Source organism: Calliopsis andreniformis, chromosome 7, assembly GCF_051401765.1.
Source record: "Calliopsis andreniformis isolate RMS-2024a chromosome 7, iyCalAndr_principal, whole genome shotgun sequence".
NCBI lineage: Eukaryota > Metazoa > Arthropoda > Insecta > Hymenoptera > Andrenidae > Calliopsis > Calliopsis andreniformis.
This window is the reverse complement of record NC_135068.1, coordinates 4926795-4950823: the sequence shown is the minus strand read 5'-3', so window position 1 is coordinate 4950823 and position 24029 is coordinate 4926795. Positions and strand designations below refer to the sequence as shown.

Genomic DNA, 24029 nt, shown 5'->3' with positions numbered 1-24029 from the left:
GGCAATAAGATACACTAGCATCCAAGGTCTACAGATCTCATACCCCTGAACTTTTACTTATGGGGACACATCAAAGAAAAAGTGTACAAAAAAATATTCACAACATTGCACAGCTAAAGCAAACAATTCTTCAAGTGTATGAAATACTAAAAAATGGTAGTACGTTGCAATTCGTTCAATTATCTTTAATTCGTCGAGCACAGTTATATATGCAGTAACGAAGAGGATATTTTCAACAGTACTTGTAAAGTAATAAACTTCAAACTCGATTTTTTCGAAAACTAAACCTCGGGTGAAAAAATTGAGTACCAAATTTTTTCCTTATTTTTTTACGTAGAATTACCCCTTGGCGATTGTACTACGATTTTCTATCCACCCTGTAGTTATGATTTTCAGCTCATTATAGTTACGCGTGATATTTGTACTTATTGTCAGAGACTTAAGATTAAATTATATTCTGATTAAATTTTCAACATTTTTGAGTTTATTTCTTAATTGTAATCTGAATCATAGAATTGGCATAGTAAGCAAAAAAAGAAAGGATTAGAGGAATTTTTTCTTTCAAAACAAAAACATATCTAATAATACTAAACTCTGCAAAATTCAAAATTTAAGTAAATGACAATATATCATTTATATCGTTTTGCTTTATAATATCCCAAAAAGAAGATTCAAACCTAAAGTGGTTTCAATAATAATAAATTAACATGGTTAATTTTCATTCACATGGTCCACACAATGACATCTTATTATTAGTTAAAGATTAACTAAAGAATTTTTAGTATCAAATTCTTCTTTAAAAAATTTCTTTTCGTTCCATTTTGCTTCAACTTAGAATCGAAGAATATCTTCATTCTTTATCAAACTTCCTCTCTCAATAAATGGTGTGTACCACTGATAACCGACAGGGTCATATTATCGCTTCGCTGCTATGGTGGAGTCATGACCTCGTCATTTACTACCCAAATTTATTATTCACACTTCTCGTAGCTATAAAATAATCAAACTGTGAACAGTTGAAGAAGATTAATTTTGGTAGTTTACATTTGTTTTAGAAATTTGTTTTAAAAAAATCCAACAGAGTCCAATCACCCTAATATTTCAAGAATTCTGGGAACAAAATGACTAATATTTCATTAAAATTATTTATTAAATTGTTTATGACCACTATTGTTACTAATTAGCGTAGCGACTAATTGTAAGTAGGATTGTTGAAATAATTGTGTGAAAATTAAATTTTATTAATTGAAGATTCAGAGTTGAAAGTAGTTTTAGTAGCTTTAAATTAATGATACTTGACGTAACAAACCATAAGAGCAATTACATTTAAGTAGGTACCTATAAATTATTTGTTGTGCTGTAATTTGTGAAGGTGAATGTGCCAAGTGATTGATATTATAAATATTAAAAAATTATGCTTGTAGTAGATATATTGTATAGTTTGTACAGATTGTGTTGTTGTAGTAAAAAAATAATGTTATCTATTATTAAGCTAATAACTTAAATTCCTCGCAGAAAGGAAGTTGTTGAATATTTTTACAAATCAGTTGTTAATTGTACCTAAATAAATCAAAAGTTGATGTAAAATTTCATTATTTGTGTTCACCTTCCTTTTAAACAGATATGGAAATTTATCAACAATAGTAGATAGATTACAAATTTTTGTGGATTTATGGGAAATTTTAATATACAAAAAGCTACAGAATCTTTAAAGAAAAAAATCATTAATTAGATACCAATTTTCTAATAAAATTGTGTTTGTGAAAATAGAAATTTGTATAACCAATAAACATTTGCCGCCTTATATCTAATAAACGTATGAAAATCTTCAATAATATTTTATTTTATAGTGTCTATCCAATGTTGCAACATTCAATATTTAGGGGACAATGTGAAATTCCACAGCGCTTGTCACACCTATTGTTACGTGAATGGCGGCCAAACGTTGTTGGAATGTAATTATAAGCCTAACGGTTTCCTGTCGAACCAGGATAAGTTGAGGAAGCGAGCACTCTACTGAAAGCAGGACGTCATAGTCTGCATCGATGCATCGTGCTCATTGGAACTATGATCGAGCTATGTATACCTATTATACGATCTAACTTGATACAACTGAATCGCTAAATTGAAGAACTGCACAATTCCAAAAATCACATTTTAAGATATTTGGTTTCAACATGTTTTGAGACTATTTGAAAATGGCTAATTTTGGAACTAATATTGTTCAACTTAAGGATGTAAATATTTAACACTAATATCCAAAAGGGGCTCCAAATTTTGTTTATTAGCAAACTTAGACACTATTTAAATAAAATTATTCGAAAACAATGTCTGTGCTACTTGATGAAAAATGCATTTGAATTATGTATACCAGCTCATCTCAAAGAAGAAAAGTATTTACTTCTGAATTATGAGTTTCGATATATGCTCCTAGAAATACAGATGTCAAATAACTTATTGTCTTTTATACTAAAAGTACTGTAAATAATAAAAAATTATCATTTTTATATAAAAATGGACAGTTACTTTTCAAATAAAAAATTTAAGAAGTGGTTTATTAAAAAGTTTATCATAAAGATTCATGAAAAAGCTTCGAATATATGCGTAATGTATATTTACAATGAGTGTAAAAAGTATTCGTACAGTCCTTGATTCGTAACATTCCACATAGAACAATTACAAGATAATCTATGATATGTAAATATATTTAGAATCAGTATGTCTGGAGACGATGTCAGTGTAGGTAGTATCCTAAATTCAAACATTAACTGTAAAATAGGACGAAAAGGCAAGGAAACTTCTAAAGAAGAGAGAAAAATTGTTATAAATTTACATAAGTGTAAAACACTGAGTGAAATTTCTAAAATTTTAAATAGACCGAGGTCCACGATTCAAGGAATCATTGACAAATATGGCGATCGAAAAACTCTAAAAAATAATCCAAGAAACGGACGTAAACAAATAATAAATAATAAAAAATTATAATATTAAAAAAAAAAATAATTATCCAAAGATAATTATGGTAAAAATCACAGTTGAACTCAAAAATAATCTAAACATTAATTTATGCAGTAGCACAGTGCGTAATTTTTTACAGGATAAAGGATTTCATGACAGAGTAGCTTGTAAGAAATATTTCGTAAATGAAATGAATAGAAAGAAACGATTGCAATTCGCGATAGAGTACGTTAATGTTCCTGTGGAGTACTGGAACCGTATTATATTTACTGATGAGAGTAAATATAATATATTTGGGTCAGATGGACGATGTACAGTGTGGCGGAAAAAAATGCTGAGCATGAAAAAAAATTTGAAGCCAACCGTAAAGCATGGAGGAGGATCGGTCACAGTTTGGGGCTGTATGAGTGCGCGCGGGGTTGGATCCCTCCATTTTATCGATGGTATCATGGATCACAAAATGTACATCGATGTTCTACAAGAGCATCTTCAGGCTAGTGCAAATAAAATGGAGTTACAACATAATTATATATTTTTGCAAGATAATGATCTGAAGCATAATGTTTATAATACACACCAGTGGATCCTATATAATGTGCTGCAGTAATTAAAAATCCCTCCACAGTCTCCAGACGTAAATGTGATAGAGCACTTGTGGAGTCATCTTGAAGAAAAAATTCAAGACCATCACATTTCTTCGAAATAAGATTTAAAAAATGGATTTTTAGAGGAATGGAACAAAATTTCCAGTATTATAACCAAAAATTTAGTAAATTCGATGCCGCAAAGGCTTAAAGCGATTATACAATCTAAAGGGAATCTCAATAGATACTAAAATAGCAAATGGATTGATTTTTGTTACGTTTATGTACTAAAATTTATAGTTTTCATTGTAAAATTAGAAATGTACGAATACTTATTACGCATATATTTTACGCCAATTTTTGGAAATTTGTTAATATTTTCATAATAAATATAAATAAATAATTTTCTATTAATGACATTTGTTCTAGAGATTTCTAAAAATATGTATGTATGTTTTTGTTAAAACATTTTTGTAATAAACAAAGCTGTGTAAAGTTTTTGTTCAAGTTGGTTACTATACGAATACCTTTTACGCACAGTGTACATATTTACATATTCTCCCAATCGTAAGTTTCTATCCGCCCTACATGCGGAAATTCAATAACCCCCTGCATATACTTCTCAGTAGATAAAGTTTCGATAAAACTGAACTACCCTGCATAGTTTTATATTTTATAATAAGGAAAATAATCTGTTGTCACTATTTATTTATTTGAAATTACTGTTCCCCATTTCTGATGAAAAAATTTTCATCTGTACCACCTTAAAATATTTCCAAGTAAATACTATAAAGAATGTTAAAATTATCGATAAAAAATAATTTTGTCAAAACTTAAAAAATACTTAATAAGTACTACTTACCTTACTACCTGTTATTAAATACTTTTTAACAATTTCACGATTCCATTTAACGCTATAATTACCAATAAATCAAAATGGCGGACAATATACAATCATATTGGTATTTTTTCTGAACATTTTTAGGAGTATTATATTTAGGGTGACCCAGTCAAAATTAGAAGCTAAAATATTTCTTGTGAAGAATCTCTTTCGAGCTGAAGTATATTCTAATTCAGAAACTATTAATTATAACAAAAAAAGGGTTTAGAAAAAAGTCAATTGTGGCATAAAAAAACATATAATTCCATAAAAAAAAATAAACTCGATGTTCATATGTTTCTTACGTATCCACTCACAAAAATGTCAGTCATAACAAACAATGTTCCCCTCAAAACTATTCTACTTTTATCTGAAGTATTTTTCCGTATAGTTACGAATTCCGAAAATATTTCAGCTTTCAGTCTCAAGTGACTCACCTATATTTTAAATATATCCTTAGCAGCCCAAGAAAAATGTATAAATAAACAGTATTTCCTCGAATCATTTCTCAAAGTTTATTTTTCATAGTTCTAACATCAATATATACCGAAAGATTTTATTTATCGAAAAAGGAATTCTCGTATAATGCTATTTGACCAAAAGAGTGAGCCTTTTTTCGTTACCACAAATTCAAGATCATAGATACACGAACGCATCGTAGCTCGGTCGAAAGTGGAAAAACCAGACCTGGCAAAACCTTAATGGCTGTATCGAACGGATCGTCTTTTTCTAGCTGAAACAGATCGACCGTCGTTAGTGTGAAACGCTCGCGGGTGAACGGTACCAAATGACGCACAAGGCTCGTATATAATAAGAGCTTTGCATGTAATAAGATATGGATGGACGGTCATAAACGTCCTCCTCCATGGAATCTGCATAATTCATTCAGGAGACTAATTTTTGGGTGCGTCGAAACGAGTTGCTCGATGTGAATGCACCACGAATACATATTTTTTGCTTTAAATAATTTCACATAAATTAATGCAACAACGAGATCCCAGCTTTGATACTGGCTATGTTTGTCACTTATTGTTAGTGTTTTTTTAATTTGTTTACGCGGTAGCTCTTTGGCTAGCTAAAAGGAACTAACAGTAAATGAAACTATATGAAGAAAGAGTATGAGTTAATATGTACAGAGAAGTAACACAAATAAATAAAAGAGCGAATGGCATACAGGGTGATTCCAATAACTGGGACGAACTGTAACTCTATGACAGTTATAAACAATTACAAACTATACTGTTGAACTATGGAGAAAAGCAGTATCTCAAAATATTTTACTGGTATTTTGCACTAAATAAGATAAAAAAATGTTCAAAATTATGCAAAGAAACTCAATTTCACATTTTTCTATAGTTACTGCCTTTCTTCATGAGTAGACAGTATAGGTAACTCTAACTGAAGTGATAAAAAAATAGTGCAAGAAAATTTTCTACTGCTTAACAGACACTATCATTCTTCCTTAGAACCTTTTTCACAGATATACAAAATGCAATTACATTTTTTTTTAAATAATACCCAATGACCTTTTAGCGCAAGTTATAAGTAAAGCAATTGAATATTTAATATTTTTTAAGGCGTGTAAAATTAAAACAGGCTATGTTCATCATCAACGATTTTAAAATATTTAAGGACTTTAGTTTTTCAATATATACAGTAAAAATGTAGACATTTTTTGTTAAACATAATATTTATAATGATGTAAACTATTATACTAAAATTAAAAAACAATTAGTTTCGTACTTCTGAAAATATTAATGATAAATTTTTGGCAAGGGTATTTCTGATAGTGACCCTTCGACATACTCAGTATCGATAGCAAAACAGTTGGACATAATCAGTTTTATTATTAACTTATAGATGTGGAATATATTCAAAAACTAATAATAACAGTTAATTTCTAAAATTAGGTCTTTGTTGATTTTTTTAAGTAAAAACAGAATCAAATGACTATAAAAAATGAATAATTGTAAATATTGAAACAAGTACCTATATATTTTTTAACATTAAAGAAAAGATTATCCATGCATTTAGAACTGTTACAGTCAGATCTTCCTCTTGATTATTCTTAGATAGTTTCTCGTTTTTAATAATTACTCGAATTTTCAATCTATACTTTCAAAAGGTAAAAGTCAATTTTCAGTCTAGTCTCTAGTAAAATCAGGGACACTAACAAAATAAATTCAAGTAAATATTTCAATATTTTTTAAAAATGGACATGGCGAGTATCATGTTATACAATACATAGTGCTATTTAAGCCAAGGCTCTTTGGGGTTCCCCTACTTTGATTTACGTCGTCAAAGAAACCCCGCGAAACTATAAAACCCTCTATGATTCATTAGCGTCTTTATTTTCAAGAAAGCTGAAACACTACGTATGACATACAGCGAGTGAAAATTTGACAAAAATTCAATTGACTATACAACTTAAGATTCAAGATGATAAGGAATCCTGAAATACCGCAAAAGCTATTAATTTTATTGATTTCTATTTAAATAAATCAAGCTCAATATCAAGAAAATTCTTTTATCCGAATACCTTTGTCTCTATTAGTTCAGATAAGAGAAATCCTAATGTGCTTTCATTTGACGAGATTATCACTCAAGATCACTCACCATAAAACCCAAATGATTTCACTGAAAGCATTATATCCATCTAAATGCCAATCGAGCATCGTCAACGGGGCAATAAACACAATATTGCCAGGGTATCCACGCGAATCGTTCAAACGCTCGTACGACCCTGGTGACGGTCAATAGCAGTCATTCATATCTCGACCCTGAACGTGAACCTGAACTGGTCAGGTACTGTCCAGTCGCCGACCAGTTGGCTGTGCCCTCCTTCTCTTCTGGAATAGCAATTACCTCTTCGACCTGAGTCGCCATCAGTCGCCGTGGGACACTGGCGATAGCAACTCCCAGCCAGGGATATGTCTGCAACGTGATCTTGACGGTGTCCGCGTGTGGCGAATTCTTCATCGACGAAATCCATCCCTCGGGGACGCGGCGAATTTCGCTGGGATCGAAGGAAACACTTTTTGATCACGGAAAATGAGGTTCTCGTGGTGCCTCTCGCTGTCAATCGTCCTGCTCCTGGCTACGGACCTCTGTCAAGTAAAGCTGATTCAGCACAAGATTGTTGTCATTACGAGTGATGGATCACAGATTGAGTGTCCCCTTTTTGGGTCGATTGACATTCATTTTGCATTCCTCAGTGCGCTTTTATAAATGAGGATTATGATTTGGATTTATTTAGAAATACTCTGCCCCACCTTGTGATTAGAATTAATTTAGTCCACATTTTAAATGCAAGTAATTATGAACAATTATGAGGCCTAAATTAGGGTGACGATTGATTAGGTTTTGAGCCATGGAATTGCACATTTTTGTAGTGTTTGTATTTAATATTTGAGTTAAATCTGTTTTCATTGCCTATGTTTGCATTTGCAAGTTGCAAGTGAAATTAGGATTCTAAGTTTAGGTAAAGCAAATACTGAACAGAATTATGTTATTAAAAGCAGAATAAATTTAATTTTCTTTGATTTATAGTGACAAAGCTGGAACAGGTTTTATTCAAACAATAAATTAAGCTACACTATATCTTTAAATCAAAATTTTAATTTACGATTTCTTTGAAAGTGTGTACGTATGTATGTGTATTGAATTTTTTAATTAAAATTGAGCTGCTTCGAAAACTTCTAGGCAGGCGTAATCATCGAAAGAGTGAAGAACTTTTTTGGAATTTTTGGAAATAAACCACCGTCCGCTGTTGAAGCACCTGGGCCATGTTTCTGCAGTGAGTATATATAATATTTAAAACACTAACACAATCGAGTTACAAGTTATTAAGAGTATAAGCTATTAATATACACATAAACATTAATTGTTTTCAATAGAAATATAGAAAATTGTAACAGATCACATAGAAGTAGCACAAATGAAGCATAAAAATAAGCAAATATAACAAATATGAGCTTATTGTTTCGATGTTTATGTCAATATTGTACATAAGTTGAAGCCATTTATATTTCATATTTACTTGTTTACTATTTCGTATTTTTTTTTTGAACACCGAACGCAGGATATAATATACTGAAAATGGAAAATAGAAATTTCTCCATTACAATACTTTCAATAATTCATAAACGTATTACAGGTAAATTAAATATCCTAGTAGTCGACCATATCTCGTTACCTAAACATCTAATGCTAATTTGATTTTATTCAATTTTAAGTATAAACTCTAATATATTTAATAAAAAATTAAAAATAGTGTCATGAAATACTACATTCAGCTACTGGGACTTCAAGTATCGGGACATGCATTTTTACATTGTCCATTTTCTGGGACATTTGACATCTTAAGCGTCCAAGTATTGGGACATTCACCTTACATTATTTTCTCGCCATAAATTATTCCCTCATTTCCTTCTACTCTTTTTAATCATCGACACAGAAATTTCTAACTGGCAAGCAATATGATTTAAGCAATTTTTGAGAAATTAAAATTTATATTTTTCTTAAAATCTATAAAGTAGTGGAATCTTTTCTTTCAAACAAAAACGAAAATATAATAAATTGTAAGTCTATAAGAAATAAAATTTCGAACTTCTGATGTCACTATTTTGAAAATAGGAATATACATAAATATGTATGGTTGCAAAACAAAACGACCTATGTCACATTTTTAAAAAATCCGAGTTAAATCCTTAATTGAGATCTAGAATAGAGAGTTTATGTTTTGGAAAAGAAGAAAGGATCTTAAAAGAACTTGTTCACTTAAAAATAAGAATTCAAAAAGACACAAGTCTATATTCAGAACTGTAAACGCCAATATCTCGAAAACAAAAACATGTGATTTAGGTCATTTTGCTTTACAACCACAGATATATAATTTACACTGTTTTTCCTTACAAGGTATCACTTATTCTCTGCTAACTTGTTCCTACCCAGTTGCGTGATTATAGCGAGTAGATGTTGAATAACGTTCAGTTACCATCACAAGTAACATTTATTCATAATTATTTCAAACATCTGCTTTCGCTCATTGTCCACTTAATTCATTTTTATTAAAATCTCATTTACACTTATTAAAATACTCAGGCTGTGGATTACGAAACGAGGTGAGTCGAATAGTCGGCGGCGAGACAACAAGAGTGAACGAATTTCCATGGATAGCAAGGCTCTCATACCTAAATAAGTTCTACTGTGGAGGTACTTTGATAAACGACCGCTACGTCTTGACAGCGGCTCACTGTGTCAAAGGGTAAGCACGATCTGGCAAATAGAAATCGTTTGAAACGGTGGCATCGATTAATAGACACGTTCGAGTGTCTATTTGCATTCCTAATTGTAATTCCGCGACCAAGACGAACGTGATCAGCTTCTCCAGTGTCGTTTTCAGGTTCATGTGGTTTATGATCAAGGTCACGTTCGGTGAGCACGACAGGTGTCTCGAAACAGCTCCCGAAACTAGATACGTGGTTAAAGTGCTAACTGGTGACTTCAGCTTCTTGAATTTTGAGAACGACATCGCTCTGCTGCGACTTAACGAGAGGGTGCCCCTTGGAGACACCATAAGGCCTATCTGTCTGCCGACAGTTAGAGGTGAATATCGATCTTTTTAGAATTGCAGTATTTACTCGTTATAGTCTTGCCACGCGTTGGGAGTGATGAACTTAATATAGTGCCTCTCGAAAACATAGTAACTTCATAAAAACAGTAGAGGTTCAAGTTCCTCACGCCTCTGACAATATGTGTCTCTGTGGCGCGTTGGGAGTCTGGAAACGATTCAGGAATGGTACTCCTGGTGGTCAGGAATGGTTCTTTGGAACCTTAAAATAGCAGTGTCCAAACAAGGTCTATGGAACTGTGAGAGAGTAAGGAAGTAAATGTGGTCAAATAAGATATAACTCTGAACCAAGTAACGCAAAACATATTTAGTAACTTGTACCCACAATGATTTTGCACAGCACGCCGCTTGAGTAGGTCTCACCTAAGTTACTATATTTTTTGGAGGCAGTATAAATGTGAAACCTAGGATTTTAGTATTTGTCAATCTTTGTTTTTTCCCAAGAGAGCAAAAAAGGATCCTAATATCTTTAATTGAAGAGGTCAGTGCAAAATAGGTTAGTTCTTAATTTTAAAAAGTGGAGTTGACTAGTTTTTGCACCTAGTCTTTTCGTTTTTATTGGATAGATTAGGAGCTTTTTGTTATATATAGACCACGTTTTGGATGGTCTAGGTTTCAGTGTGTTATGAGACTTGTTTCATGACTCTTAGAATGTGTTCTTATAAAGAAAATCGAAGAATTTGGCAAGAGTTGTTCTTTCTATGAGTCTTTCGATTCAAAAGTAAATAATTTGTATTTGTCTTGTGAATGGCGAAAAACACAGATAATACCCACTTTAATAAAGAAAATAGAAATGAGAAACATTGTAGAGCTTTATAGCGAGTCAATATTGTACAGTCTAAAGCCAATATGTGCATATGCTGAGTGTATACTGTTCTGTTTAATGCAAACTTTTCTTTCCTCTTCTTGAAAATTTCTTCGTCATATTCATTTGATTCTATTTTGTTTATTTTTATTTCCTATTAGTTTTTTATCAGCAAAGCTTGGACCACTGTCACTAATCTCTTATTTAATTCCAAAACATATGACGCATTACATGCTTGCTACTTTTTTTTTTTTTTGCCTCATGCAGAAAGTAAGAACTCGGTTTTGCAGCTACTTTGAATATTTATCTTTATTAGTTACTTTATTACTCAACCAGATACCCTTATCTTCACATCGGTGTAGCAAGCAGTTCACTATCTCCTTATGTTAATTCATGAGCTACGCATTTACTTAACTTTATTAGCTACTTCTAATTGGTACATATGTTCAGTGAGCCGAATCAAAGCTATTAAAAAATAATGTTAACTATCTTCCTTTGTGCTATTCAACCGTGATTATTTGAGCGGGCTTTCAAATACCCATTGATTTTCCCACCGAATAATAATGAGATAGGAGCTAACTGTTTTTAATGAACTCGTCTGACATAGATCTTTAACATTCCCATTATTTAATCTGTTTCACACACAAACTAACAATATTTCAGCATCATATACCTATCGAACAGACAATTAAATAGCTCGTTAACACTGTTCGGTTCAGTAACACAATTTTTTATGGAAACATTTTCAAAGTAACTTTAATCTAGACTATACTTAACCTAGACCTAGACCTGGACCTAGATCCAAACCTAAACCTTAATCTAAACCTAGATCCGAATATGGACCTAGATCTAGATCCAAACCTAAATCTTAATCTAAACCAAGACCTATATATGAACCTGGACCTATACTTCGTTCACTGGGAGAACGCAGTTGTCGGTTGACGAGTTTTCGTACCCTTTGCGCAGTTCACGCCTACGCTCATTAGTTATTGGCTCTGTCACTCCCGAGCACATCCCTACCCATGAACCCCTTGTTGGGCCCTTGGAGGTCCTACCATTTCTAAAGAAAGTCACTTCTTCAAGTGTTAGCGCATAAACGGTGTGAAAGAAATTTTGAGCAAGCAAACGATATTCTTTTAGATTTTAGTTTTCTCCGAAAGTATTAATGCGGCTCTGTTAGCAAATAAAAATCTTCTTGAATATCGTCTCTGTCGACCGAAAACGTACTGGTAGTAGTCAGAATTCTTACTGCGTTGCAATACCATAAACGACCCTAGATTTCCCGTGTCATAAACTACCTGGTCGCATCGAACATTTTGTAGGAAATCCAGGAAACAGTTCTACCGTTGCTGTTTCTTTATAATCAAATAAGCTGTGGATTCTTATACATTGATATCTCAATAAATATTGTTTCTTAATAGATAGAAACATTTGTTTCATTTGGACACTAGGTATACAGAGTAAAAAGAAGCAAGGCGTGTCCTTTTAGGCTCTTGAATCCTTCACCAATCTCAGTGGAAAAGTCAGTCGGGGCAACGGAAGCCATCTGCGTGAAACGACTGCGTTCTCTCAGTGAACGCAGTATAGATCCTAATCTAAACCTAAACCAAAAATTAAATGTGAACAATACCCAAAGCTGAACGTAAACCTACACCTAAAACTAAAGATAGACCTAACCCTATGCACTTCAATTCAAACGACCACACATGAATTCGACAAAATGTCTTTTCAACAAAAAGTCCATTTAATGATCCATTCAATATATATATTACAAGCTTATCACGAGCTTACAACGAAACAAGAGTAATCATCAGTGACAACAGTAACTGACAAATACTGTTCTAAACTTAGTGCAGCAACAACGCAATTGCAAGTTACTGCGATTTACCATAAATAGTTGCACAATGCCGATTGTCGCTTTATTTATTGCTCGATTGATTGCATCGTTTGCAGCAGTAATTAGTCAACATACGGGTACCTTTCCCGAATGCAACAGCCGGGATAACCCAACATACTTCGCATAATTGAAAACTTTCACTCGCGTTCAGACCCTAACTCGCCAATAACAGGCAACGATTGATAACTTTAAATTGCATAATCCGTGTCACCAGTCATAATACCGTCTCGACGAAGAATACCAAAGAACTGAAAGCGCAGTACCCACTTGCCCAAGCTTTTATCGAACTAATGTTTGCTTTTTGCCACAGATTCGCATTCCTTCTGGTTGTGATTCTTCATTACCATACGAGCTCTGTTAACATTTCAGATAAACTTTACGTCGGGACAAAGGCAATCGCAGCTGGCTGGGGCACTTTGCAAGAGGATGGTAAACCCTCTTGCCTCCTACAGGAAGTCGATTTACCCATTATGAGCCTTCAGGAATGTCGCAACACTAAATATAGTCCTCGTATGATTACCGAGAACATGATGTGTGCTGGTTACCAGGAAGGCAAGAAGGACTCCTGTCAGGTAAACTTCTTGGATTCTAATGATAATCTATAGCGTTTACACACTTTTTATACTTTCTGTACTTCATGCCTCTGTATTTTCACAAAATGATAGTGATAGACCCCTATTGCCAGTTATAGAATATTGCAGAAATTACAGTAAATACATAACTAAAATATAACAATTGAATGCATGTCTTAAAAGTCCTCAGGTCTCAGATCTTAAAGCCAGAGGCGTAATATAGGAGACTCCTAAACATTTAACTTCTTTATCTGTAAATATAAATGTTTCTAGTCATTTCTGTCACTACTTTACATTAGCCACACATTTTCTTAAATAAATATCATAAAATTAATAAGGAAGGTACCTAAGATCAACGAAATTTTCGAGACATCACCTCGGCAGTAAAGAGTTAAAATATGAAAAATAGTCTTTGTACAAACTTAGATCGTCTGGGATAGTCCTATTTTCTTGCATAATTTTTTTTACACGCCCTTTCAGAAGAATATATCTATTCTAATTATCCTAATTATATACTATAATTATCCTAACGTTTCGCCAACATTGCAGTTTGCTAAATTGTATCCCCAAAAAGCTATTAAGAATGTTAGAATAAACAACCTCATCGCTTCTGCAACAGTAATACCATTAACAAGAAATTTTCCAAATGAATAATATTTCGTATTTGTTTTTTTTTTCAGGGTGACAGCGGAGGACCGTTGATAGCTGAACGTGAGGACAGGAAGTACGAGCTTGTAGGCGTAGTGTCGTGGGGTAACGGATGTGCTCGGCCAGGATATCCTGGTGTTTATACGAGAGTCACCCGATATATAGATTGGATTGTCTATCATTCGCGAGAGGGATGTTTCTGTAACGAGGATTAATATATAATTACGTATAACGATAATCAAAACTGTCGAGCTGTCCACGCAATATCATAGTCAGGACGCAATCACCTAGTCGCTCAAAATAAAGAAATGATTAAATAGTGGGGCTAGCAAAAGGGAGTGGTGAGTTGGAAAGTGGAGTGGGGGGAGGGGGTGAAAAAGAAGTGGGGAGTTAGGAAAAGGAGTAAAGGGGTTGGGAAAAGAAGTTGATGGTTAGGTAGAGGAGTAGGGGGTTGTGAATCGGATTTGGAAGTTAGATAAAAAAGTAAGGGAGTTGAAAAGAGAAGTGAAAGATTGAGAAGAGGAGTGGGGGGTTTGGAAGAGGAGTAGGGATAGCAATGATGGTGGGGATAAGCCCGTCGCTTGCTTTGAGCGGTCAACAGATTCTATCCCGATCATAGCTGTCATCAGGAAACATTCCCTTTCAAAATGAATACAATCTAATGTCATAGTGATTCTTAATAATAATAATAGTTTACTCTATACGTTTATATTTAGAAATAAATCGGGCGTATAACGAAAGTTTTTATTCGTTTCGAATGTTGCTCAAAATTAAGCATCCCGAAAACTTAACAAACGTAATTATATCCGAAAATTTGAAAACTATGAAAATGATTAAAAGAAATACTGAACGAGAATATGGTGTAATTCCTGTATCTTCAAACTCACGTGGAGATTTATGGAAAAACTATTCGTATTGTTAATATTATATTGCAGTATTGTCACATACCTACTTCAATTATTGTTATAACGTCAGTTCTGTACATTAATTATCAAGTCTTCCAAGCGTTTAAATATTGTTAAATTTAAAAGATATTCGAAAAGATTATTTTATAAAGTATTCAAAAAGATGGAAAGAATAAGATGCTCATAATTAGCTGCCTGTATGCAAAATACTCAACTATTTCGCGCACCTTATTTTTCATTCGATATTATTGATTTCTTTTTCCATAAATAAGATTTGTGGTATATTAGAACATAAAAGACGAAGACACTAAGATGAACTTCTATGAGGAGAAGCCTTTCAAAACAATACACTACTTAGGTTGTGTAATTTGCTCAAAATATAGGTATGATATTCTGTACGCATTAAAAAATTAAAAATATTTCCAATTAAGTGATACGTAATAATAAATGAAAATTTTTATTCTACAATTTGGATCACAATTATTTGTACCTTCCATTCTACCTTAATAAATTGTATAAATAAATATTACAGAACATGCTAATTTATATATAATTATCTATTACCTAAACTACTTAAACATATAATTAAAACATATACATATAGTAGTAAGACACAATAATTTATCATAGAGTTTCATTAATAAAAAGTTAAAAAACAATCAATTTTTACTTAAAAAAACAGAGAAATTCACTCCTTAAAATAACTGACCACTAACCTCCACCCAAAAATACTGATTATAACTTTATTGTAAGTGTACCAAATAACTGAACTCGAATGACCGGTTTCAAAATGGTGTCCTAAATTTGTTTGCATATTATAAAACGCTATATAACCAATATAACCCCTGTTAGTTACGCAAAACGAGCCAAAGTCCATTTCCTCTCACGCTACAGCTGATACTCAAGCACCATTATGTGTGACACATTCCATTTCCACAGACTGGCCCATCAACCTGTGTGCCCAAGGATCGTTTCAAGGTACCGTTCGACAGGGCCATGGACCGGTTTAAAATTCGGACGAAAACGAAACGATGATAAACGAAAACTACGGATTCGCTCGCGTAGGCAAATGTTGGGCGTTCCGGAAGGAGCCTTGGAGCTCTTGGGATGCGGGCAACGATAATCCCGCTATACAAACCAGGCGTTTTACCGAGGCCAGTACCGTTTCGACAGTTGAAAGAAAAACCATGAAGCTGCAGGACTTCGTCAAATTCCTCGTCTGCGGTTGTCTGATTGCTGCGACATCCATTCGATGTGATCAACCTGAGTCGACTGTAAGCTCGTTTTCTGACATGATTAATTGTTTTACTAGTACTCTGATTGTTGATCCTAAGAGAATCTAGAAAAAATTTACTTGTGTCTTTTATCAATAGAACTTAGGCTCAAAAGAAGGGCTGATTGGATGCACTAACTATAAGAGCATTAACTTTAAGTAGGACCCCAATTATAGGACTACGGTATTGCATGATATTCTTAATCCTTCGTTTGCAACCTGCGTCAGTTACAACCGTGACCATTTTTGTTTTTGAATTTTTCCTAAGGTGAGAAAGGGACGGGACCTGAGAACATGGGTAACATATAGCAATATAAGTTATTGGATGATATTCTAAAAATTTGGAAGAGTATTCAAGAATTTTTTTGATTTTTTAAAACTCAAACTCATAGAGAAGCTACATGGACTTAAACGATCCAATTTACGAATGGCAGCGTTAGTAAAAATAATTGTTAGGTTGTTCACTTCCTGGGACATTTGACATCTCATGCGTTCAAGTATTGAGACATTTATCTTATATCGAAAAATACCTCTTTCCTTAAAAAAAAAGGCTTGGAGAAATGAACGATCAGACAAAATTTAATGCATAGTACTAGTTCGTCCATGTAATTTTCTCGTATTGTTTAGGACACCCAGGAAAATGAAACAAGAATGACGCGCGGTGTTTTGGACTACCTGTTTGGCAGATTCAAAACTTGTGGCAACTGCTGTAAGTCACCCTGTTTCGTGAATCCTCACTAATCACTGCAATTAAACATTATTTTGTTTTTAAACTAAACAACTGTGCAGTTTGCGGACGACCAAATCGATCTGGTCAAGCACGATTTCTTGGTGGAGAATACACGAAGCCACACGAGTTTCCATGGCTGGCGAATATTTACGTGGGATCGCGTTTACTCTTCAGCGGGGCTTTGATAAACGATCGTTATATTTTAACGGCTGCCAGTCAACTTCTTGGGTTAGTCAAATAACGTTATTAACGTTAGAACTACGAATGATTAATGTATATACCTGTCTCTAGTGAATAGTCATACTGATAGGCTTCCGCGAAGACGTAATTCAAGGAAACAATATTTACTGACATTTCTCATATTTTTGAAAAATAAATCATATCAGTCTTAACTCTTACGCAGTATCTATTAGAAATTAAATAATTTATCTAAACCAAGCTTGGACAAATTGTATTTGAAGTAAAAATAAAAAATAAGATTTTAAAACAATGAATTATTTTACTTACTTCATTATTTTAGAAATAACGTAAGAAAAGTAACTTTATTTTGTGTTCAAAGGAATTTTCAAACAATTTTTCATTTGAATGACTTAACTTCCATTTCGCCGCAATAAGCCATAAAATCTGATAAAGGTTGTTTTTATTGTGAGTCCCTAAACTGTTTTATCGCCACTTAAATCAGATCACTTAGGTCAATAATTGTTAAAATAAAAGCAGTAAATTAGCTATTAAGTGATATCCTCTTCTAATGAATACAATTCTTTGATATTTGCAGTATAACTGCTCCAGAAATAAAGGTGTCCCTTGGAGAATATGATCGTTGTAGTATAGACGTGTCATCGGCCAGAATTAGCGTAGAATCATTAACTCTTTATCCAGAATACAATGCAGATTCTCATGCCCATGATTTGGCGCTGATCAAACTGAGTCAACCAATTAAACTTGAGAGAAGGATATCACCTATCTGTTTGCCAAATCCAGGTTCGTATCAGGATGCATGGATCATTACTCATATAGGAGTCTAACTAGATTAAAATTATTGGAACAAATGATTCAAAATTGACGTTAAAAACTTTTCGTGAAAAAAACATAAAAAAGCGACTTTAAACAATTTGGTCGAAAAACATTTCGTCGTATAGATACTTAAAGACCTAACACAGATCTAGACCTAGACTAAGACCTAGACCTAGACCTAGACCTAAGCCCAAATGGTCCATATGAATTCGATATGTCTTTTTAACGAAGTGTATGAATGCCTTCGATAAAGTTTCCATTTTCGACGAAGTGTACGAGTACCTAACAAAGCATATTTAACATATTCGTAGACACTGACATGAATTTACATTATTTCAAACTCTGTTTCTGATTGCCGTTGACATAGATTCACAACATTTCGTAAGTTCTTTTTATTGTCACTGAGTTGAAAATTTCTCACAAGCTTCATATTTTATAAAGTCGGTTAAAAACGAATTTTATCACTTTTGCCCTTGTCTTAGTAATAGAAGTCTATGACACCAACTATTAAAAAAGTGAACAAATGAGAGACTGCGAATGTGTTAACAGAATACAACTTTTTGTCACTGTGAGAAATTCGATTGGAATTTCTTCTTTTCTCCTTTTGTAAAATAAGGTTCCATTTTATTTTAGAATACAGAAATTCGAAAATTTTACAAGAATTGTACCTGTTAGGTTCGACTTATCTCGGACAAGTTGGAACTTTGATTGGATGGGCCGTGAGCAATACAGAAGACAGCAACAACAATCAGACTTGTCGACCGCGGAAACTAGGACTCCCGATTTTGGGTTCTAGCGAATGCATAAAGTCCGGAATAAATCCCATGAATTTTCACAACGACTCCGGCTGTTTTGGCGTTTTAGGCACACGTTCCATTGTGTGTAAGGTATATTATCTTTTCATTAATAAATTTTCTTCAGTAATTACTTTTTCTCCCATATAGCAGACGTCTTAAAAGCATTTAGTAAAATCCTAAACAAGGTCCAAAGTATGTTTTTAGGATATTATTGTCTTAAAAATATGAAACAAATTACGTCTATAAGACGTTCAGACAAAAAATAGACGTTTTTAAAACGTCCAAAAGCTTAAATCTTTGAGACATCTTATGAACGTAAATTTCATAATGTTTTTAAGACGTCTAAATTATGTCCTAAGATGTTCAGACATAAATTGGACATAAAATTGACATCTACCTAAAATATGGTCATCCCCACTATTAGGTACCTTGAGTAATGGTTTGATGTCGTTAAACTAGTTTTTCCAAAATGACAGTTTAAAGTAATTTTCAAAATTAATTTTCTTTTCATTGTATTACGTCCTGTATAGTGAAACGATTAGCATTATTTTTACAATTATTTATTTTTATGAACTTCTATTATTTATTAGAAAAATTATTTTAATATCTTTAAAAAGTTTCAGAAAAGAATATTCTTCAATTTCTTAACTTTTTAAAATAATTTAAAAATATCCATGATGTAGTATTAATTTTTTATCTTCAAGTATTATACATAACTTCAAATATTTATATATTTTTCAGAACGATGTAGGCTCTTCCGTTCAGTATCGTTCATACGCTGGAGTTTATGATCTTGTTGGTACGTACACCTATGATAAAATTATTTTTCTTATACGATGTAAGTTAAAATTACTTAGAAACCAAATATTTGTAGCAATTAAATAAGGGAAAGTAGTTCCTTAATAACAAAATAATTTGTATATTGTAACAGGTATAATATCCGACGCAAACGAATGTGCTGACGCTGTTACAGCTTCAATTTTCACAAGAGTAGGTCCCCATTTGAACTGGCTGTTACAACAAACCAAAGATGCATGCTACTGTTCCAAATAATAACAAATCAGTGTTTCTTGACAAATGTGTGTTCGTAATTATAAATTTATTTATTTATAATTTATGTCTTCAGAAGTGTAAGAAAACCTTTGACTAATAAATTTCATAAAAAAGAACTAAATTAATCATAAAAATACATAAAAATGGTATGGTTAATAAAGTCTACATTAATGTACATTGCTAGTTTAAATTAATCATAATTCTATGATCTAAAGCACTCTGTATAAGTCGTATTTTAGGAAGTGGACGATATTTATATAAAAATAATACGTGGTAATAAACTGTTAATATAAGAATACGTGTCTCCCTAGCCACAAGTTCGAACAGAAAGAAAGCAAATCCTTCCAACTACATACTGTTCTTTTATAGCACATCTTGCAATTAATCATCGATAACAGGATTATAAGATGGCCAAATACTAGTAAGTACCGCGCAATTTAAATATGTATATTGCACATGCATTTCAAAAGTGACACAATTCAAACGTTCTTCAATGAGAACCAAAACTATTTATGAGCTTACAAAATTTATTTACTAACTAAATAATATAAACAAAAAAAATGGAATCGCCTAACGAAAGTTACTTTATTTAAATAATTCATCTGAAGAATAATTACTCATTATTTCCAACAAATAGTTTCGACAACATTCACATAATTTATAGTTTAGATTTTAAGAATTTTTCAAATAAACTCTAATATTTTTGAGAAATACTTACTTTGTTAATATCCAGTACCATTTTAAAATACGCTTTTCGAGACGAATAAGACGAATAATTTGATGAAAGCCATATCAAGAAAAATAATACATCAGAAAAATAATACATTACTTTTGTTGTACGAAATTTATTAAATATTCGATGCTGGAACTTACAATATTTTCATCGCGTAACCGCGTACAAGTGGACGGTATGTATTTTGTCTGACAAATAAATTCGGTATAGTTTTTAACGGTCATATAATAATTCAAATAAACATTCTGATATAAATACACAGGTGAGCACAAATACTTGTACCTTTTGTGCATTGAAATCGCTTAAATCTATTATATGCGTAAATAGATATTGCTCAAATATTATAAACATGAATGTCACTGTACTCAGGTGAAGTTACAGGCAATGAATGTTACATCGGATTGTAGCTGTAACATGTAATCGTGTACTACGTCCAAAATAAAAATCATGCTAATACTTTAATACATGTATATGTTACTCTGAAGGAACCGTTTGCAAAAATGCATCAACTTTATGTTATATGCTTCAAACGCATATATTTCTCAAATATAAATAAATACACCACGAGTTTGAGGAACAGTAAAGCAAGCAAATTAGGACACGTAAAAGATAACACGTTATAAAAATCGTTCGGACGCGTTTATTTATTTAATAACCATTACTGTAGAAAGTCTGTCTGTTTACCGATTCCATCTTGCAGAACTATATTTACATCTCTATCTTTGTTTTTTGGCAACCTGAAAAATATAACTGATCTTCAAGAAATGATTTAAATAGGGCTTAAAGGTAAAATTTTACAAGTAAAATCAGTAATTCAAAAATTAAATGATTGTGTATTGAGGTTTTCCTCATTCTTTTTTGTTTAGAAATATTTATAAATTCGAAAACTGATATTAAGTACAGAACAAGACCTTTAAATACTTTTAATAGGAAGTTTGTTTATAGTAATATAATGTGTTATAAATTATATTTGATCAATAAAGAATTGTAATTACTTCTAATACTATAAGAAAATAACGTATCGTTGTATCTCTGCTCCTAAAAATATTATTTAATAACATATTAAAGACGATAAGATATATTGCATGTGATAAATATATGCAAAATAAGTGAAAAATAGAATTAAAAACTTGGTTGCCAATATTAAATGATAACACACTTGAATATAAGTAATAGTAAAGTGCATTACCATCTCGAACTGCGATATTCTATTCATTTGTTTGTCGTGAACGTAATGTGGTAACACTTATTAATAGAATACTAACGAATAATTAATTTGTTAAAAATAAACTCATATTATGATGGAATTATGCTTGAATACAAAATATGTTACACGCAGACTGCTATTATACAGTTTTTTTTTAAAGTATTTGATACGTTACATGCGTTAATATATGATATGGGTAACATTTGCATTACACTGTGATGTTACTGCTTCTTCTAGTGTACAATCGAGTTTACGATAATTTGCTGTGCTTGGACGCCGTCTACCGCGGCTATTTCGTGATCTTCGTCCTTCTAATACAATAGCTAGTATCTAGAATATCGAAAAAATCAAAACATTAAACACAATCTTAACCTTAAATATGTGTAATATCACTCATTTGCTGCAACAATAACATAACTCGATACTCATAATTTACAAAAAAATAAGATACAGTTGTACTAATAACTTAAAAATGACAAATTGTTTAGTTATGCTATTATTGCAGCAACTGAGCGATATATGAATAAACAGTCGTATTAATTAATTTATATACCTTCTGTTTATTGTGATAACCAATATATGCAGCAATAGATATCAAGGAAACCACAGTAAAATATGTGAAAAAGTGGGATTCCTCGTCAGACCTCATATTGTGGAAACGAGACATGATATCTCTTTGTTCTGAAGGCTCAGGCATATTTTGGTTTTGGTCAGCTATTAAGAACAAATATGTTAAATAAACCAATGATTGACTAAATAAAACAATTACTATAGGTAAACTATAGTAAAGATTATAATAATTTTAAATTCCAAAAGATTATGTAATATCCTACCTATATCAATAGACTGATCAGGGCCCTCATTTGGTTCTAAAAACAAAGTAAATAAACTTAAGTACATTGTGCATTACGCACTGCATCTTAAACTAAGGAATTAAAAAAGTTTATAAATCATTACCATAAGGCTGTTTGTCATCGTCTGAATGATTCCAATCATCTTGATTAGCAAAATTATCATGATCTTGTGTATTTTGAGATATTGTACTTGTTTTGACATTATTGTTAACAGTTTTAGTATCGCCTGTTCTAGTATTATCATTATCATTTTTGTCAACTTTTTTGCCTTCGCTTTCCGCATTTATATTTGTATCCTCACTAATCATTTTAAGAACTTCTTTATCAGTATTATCATTAGAACCCTCAAATGTTTTAGCTAAAGAAGCATGGTCTGCTTCAGCATTTGTTGATACATCTTTTTGCTGATTCGGTACAGTAGATTCTGCATTGCTTGCAGGTTTCTGTTTTTCTGTTTCCTGAACTTTTGTAGTGATATAACTTAATATAGGTTTAGTTTCAGCACTTGGCTCTACAGATGACTTTTGTACAGCACTCTTTTGACTAGTATTTAAACTATTTTTATTTACGTTGGTATTGTTATCATTTTTCAAAGATCCTTCTTTAGCAGATCCTTGTTTATTTGAATTAATTATAGGAGGCTTTAATTGGTTCTGTTGTCCGGCTTCGTCATTCACTTTATCATGAGAAGACTTAAGTTTATTTCTACTATCATCAATGCTTATACTCCATGATAATATCGCGCACAATGGATTAAACTTCTCTTGCATGTTGAAGCAAGTGGAATCACATACACGAGAACTATTGAAATTTACAAGCGACAACAATGGCTGTAACTTTGCATATGAGAATGTAACGCCTTTAACACTTTTACAAAATGTAGCGGCTTCTTTTTCTTCAGGAAAGAATTTCTGAATATATGAAGTAAATGTAGCTGTGTCATTAAATGGTTTTTGTAGTTGATGAAATTGACAAACTTTGTACCATGTGTCATAGAACGCAAGACACAGAAAAGTATTTGCGAATGAATAATCCGCCTGTATGTTTTCTTTAGGATATTCTAACTGAGAACAAATTTTCGTAATGTCATTTTCATAAAGAAATGTTGGCATATTGCATAATTTCGAGTCATTTTTCATAACGTCTATAATGTTTAGAGTAGGTACACTTAACACTTCCGCAAAATAGAAAAGAAAAACGAAAGTGCCGAACTTGCAGAATGAAAGTGCCGTGGATTTTCCCATACTTTTCCTGTTTTCCAGCTTTTCCTTTAAATACGGTGGACACTGAATGTCAAAACAATATATTTCTACCGTTCTTCAAACATTCTGCTCCGTCTTAGCGACCAAGAGTTATGATTTACTCATAGAACTTAACTCCTTATCAATCCGTAGGTTTTATTATTTTTACAGCAAATGTAATAATAAAAATATTTTTTTTAGGTTTTGTGACCGTATTCGCACATAACCTTTTACAAGTCAGTTTAC

The 24029-nt window shown here is 32.3% G+C and overlaps 3 protein-coding genes across 5 annotated transcripts; 2 read left to right on the top strand and 1 right to left on the bottom strand.

Moving 5' to 3' along the window:
* Positions 1 to 7396: 7396 nt before the first annotated feature.
* LOC143181970 (trypsin-7-like) lies at positions 7397 to 14271 on the top strand. The gene is made up of 6 exons (XM_076382729.1): positions 7397 to 7536; positions 8125 to 8218; positions 9526 to 9688; positions 9827 to 10029; positions 13126 to 13328; positions 14009 to 14271. The coding sequence occupies exons 1-6, from the start codon at positions 7474 to 7476 to the stop codon at positions 14189 to 14191; spliced, it is 909 nt and encodes a 302-aa protein (XP_076238844.1). The 5' UTR covers positions 7397 to 7473; the 3' UTR covers positions 14192 to 14271.
* Positions 14272 to 16068: 1797 nt separating this feature from the next.
* On the top strand, positions 16069 to 19823 carry LOC143181971 (chymotrypsinogen A). Its single transcript, XM_076382730.1, has 7 exons — positions 16069 to 16155; positions 16782 to 16863; positions 16944 to 17112; positions 17660 to 17865; positions 18574 to 18785; positions 19437 to 19494; positions 19627 to 19823. Exons 1-7 carry the CDS (start codon positions 16069 to 16071, stop codon positions 19746 to 19748), a joined length of 936 nt encoding a protein of 311 aa, XP_076238845.1. The 3' UTR covers positions 19749 to 19823.
* Positions 19824 to 20573: 750 nt separating this feature from the next.
* LOC143181783 (uncharacterized) lies at positions 20574 to 24029 on the bottom strand. 3 transcript variants are annotated; one of them, XM_076382385.1, is made up of 5 exons: positions 22646 to 24029; positions 22522 to 22557; positions 22242 to 22402; positions 21864 to 22018; positions 20574 to 21218 (listed from the first exon to the last, which is right to left on the bottom strand). In XM_076382385.1, the coding sequence occupies exons 1-4, from the start codon at positions 23784 to 23786 to the stop codon at positions 21869 to 21871; spliced, it is 1488 nt and encodes a 495-aa protein (XP_076238500.1). In that variant the 5' UTR covers positions 23787 to 24029; the 3' UTR covers positions 20574 to 21218; positions 21864 to 21868. The 3 variants fall into 3 exon arrangements, with proteins under 3 accessions (XP_076238500.1, XP_076238501.1, XP_076238499.1); XM_076382386.1 differs by having other exon boundaries at positions 21901 to 22018; XM_076382384.1 differs by having other exon boundaries at positions 20574 to 22018.

Coding starts and splice junctions, on each gene's coding strand:
- LOC143181970 (XM_076382729.1), top strand. CDS start 7,474: ATGAGGTTCTCGTGGTGCCTCTCGCTGTCAATCGTCCTGCTCCTGGCT. Junction 7,537..8,124: donor TGGCTACGGACCTCTGTCAA/GTAAAGCTGATT, acceptor GAAAACTTCTAG/GCAGGCGTAATCATCGAAAG. Junction 9,689..9,826: donor GCGGCTCACTGTGTCAAAGG/GTAAGCACGATC, acceptor TGTCGTTTTCAG/GTTCATGTGGTTTATGATCA.
- LOC143181971 (XM_076382730.1), top strand. CDS start 16,069: ATGAAGCTGCAGGACTTCGTCAAATTCCTCGTCTGCGGTTGTCTGATT. Junction 17,113..17,659: donor GCTGCCAGTCAACTTCTTGG/GTTAGTCAAATA, acceptor TGATATTTGCAG/TATAACTGCTCCAGAAATAA. Junction 19,495..19,626: donor TGGAGTTTATGATCTTGTTG/GTACGTACACCT, acceptor ATATTGTAACAG/GTATAATATCCGACGCAAAC.
- LOC143181783 (XM_076382384.1), bottom strand. CDS start 23,786: ATGGGAAAATCCACGGCACTTTCATTCTGCAAGTTCGGCACTTTCGTT. Junction 22,558..22,645: donor CGATGACAAACAGCCTTATG/GTAATGATTTAT, acceptor CTTTGTTTTTAG/AACCAAATGAGGGCCCTGAT. Junction 22,403..22,521: donor TGATCAGTCTATTGATATAG/GTAGGATATTAC, acceptor TGTTCTTAATAG/CTGACCAAAACCAAAATATG.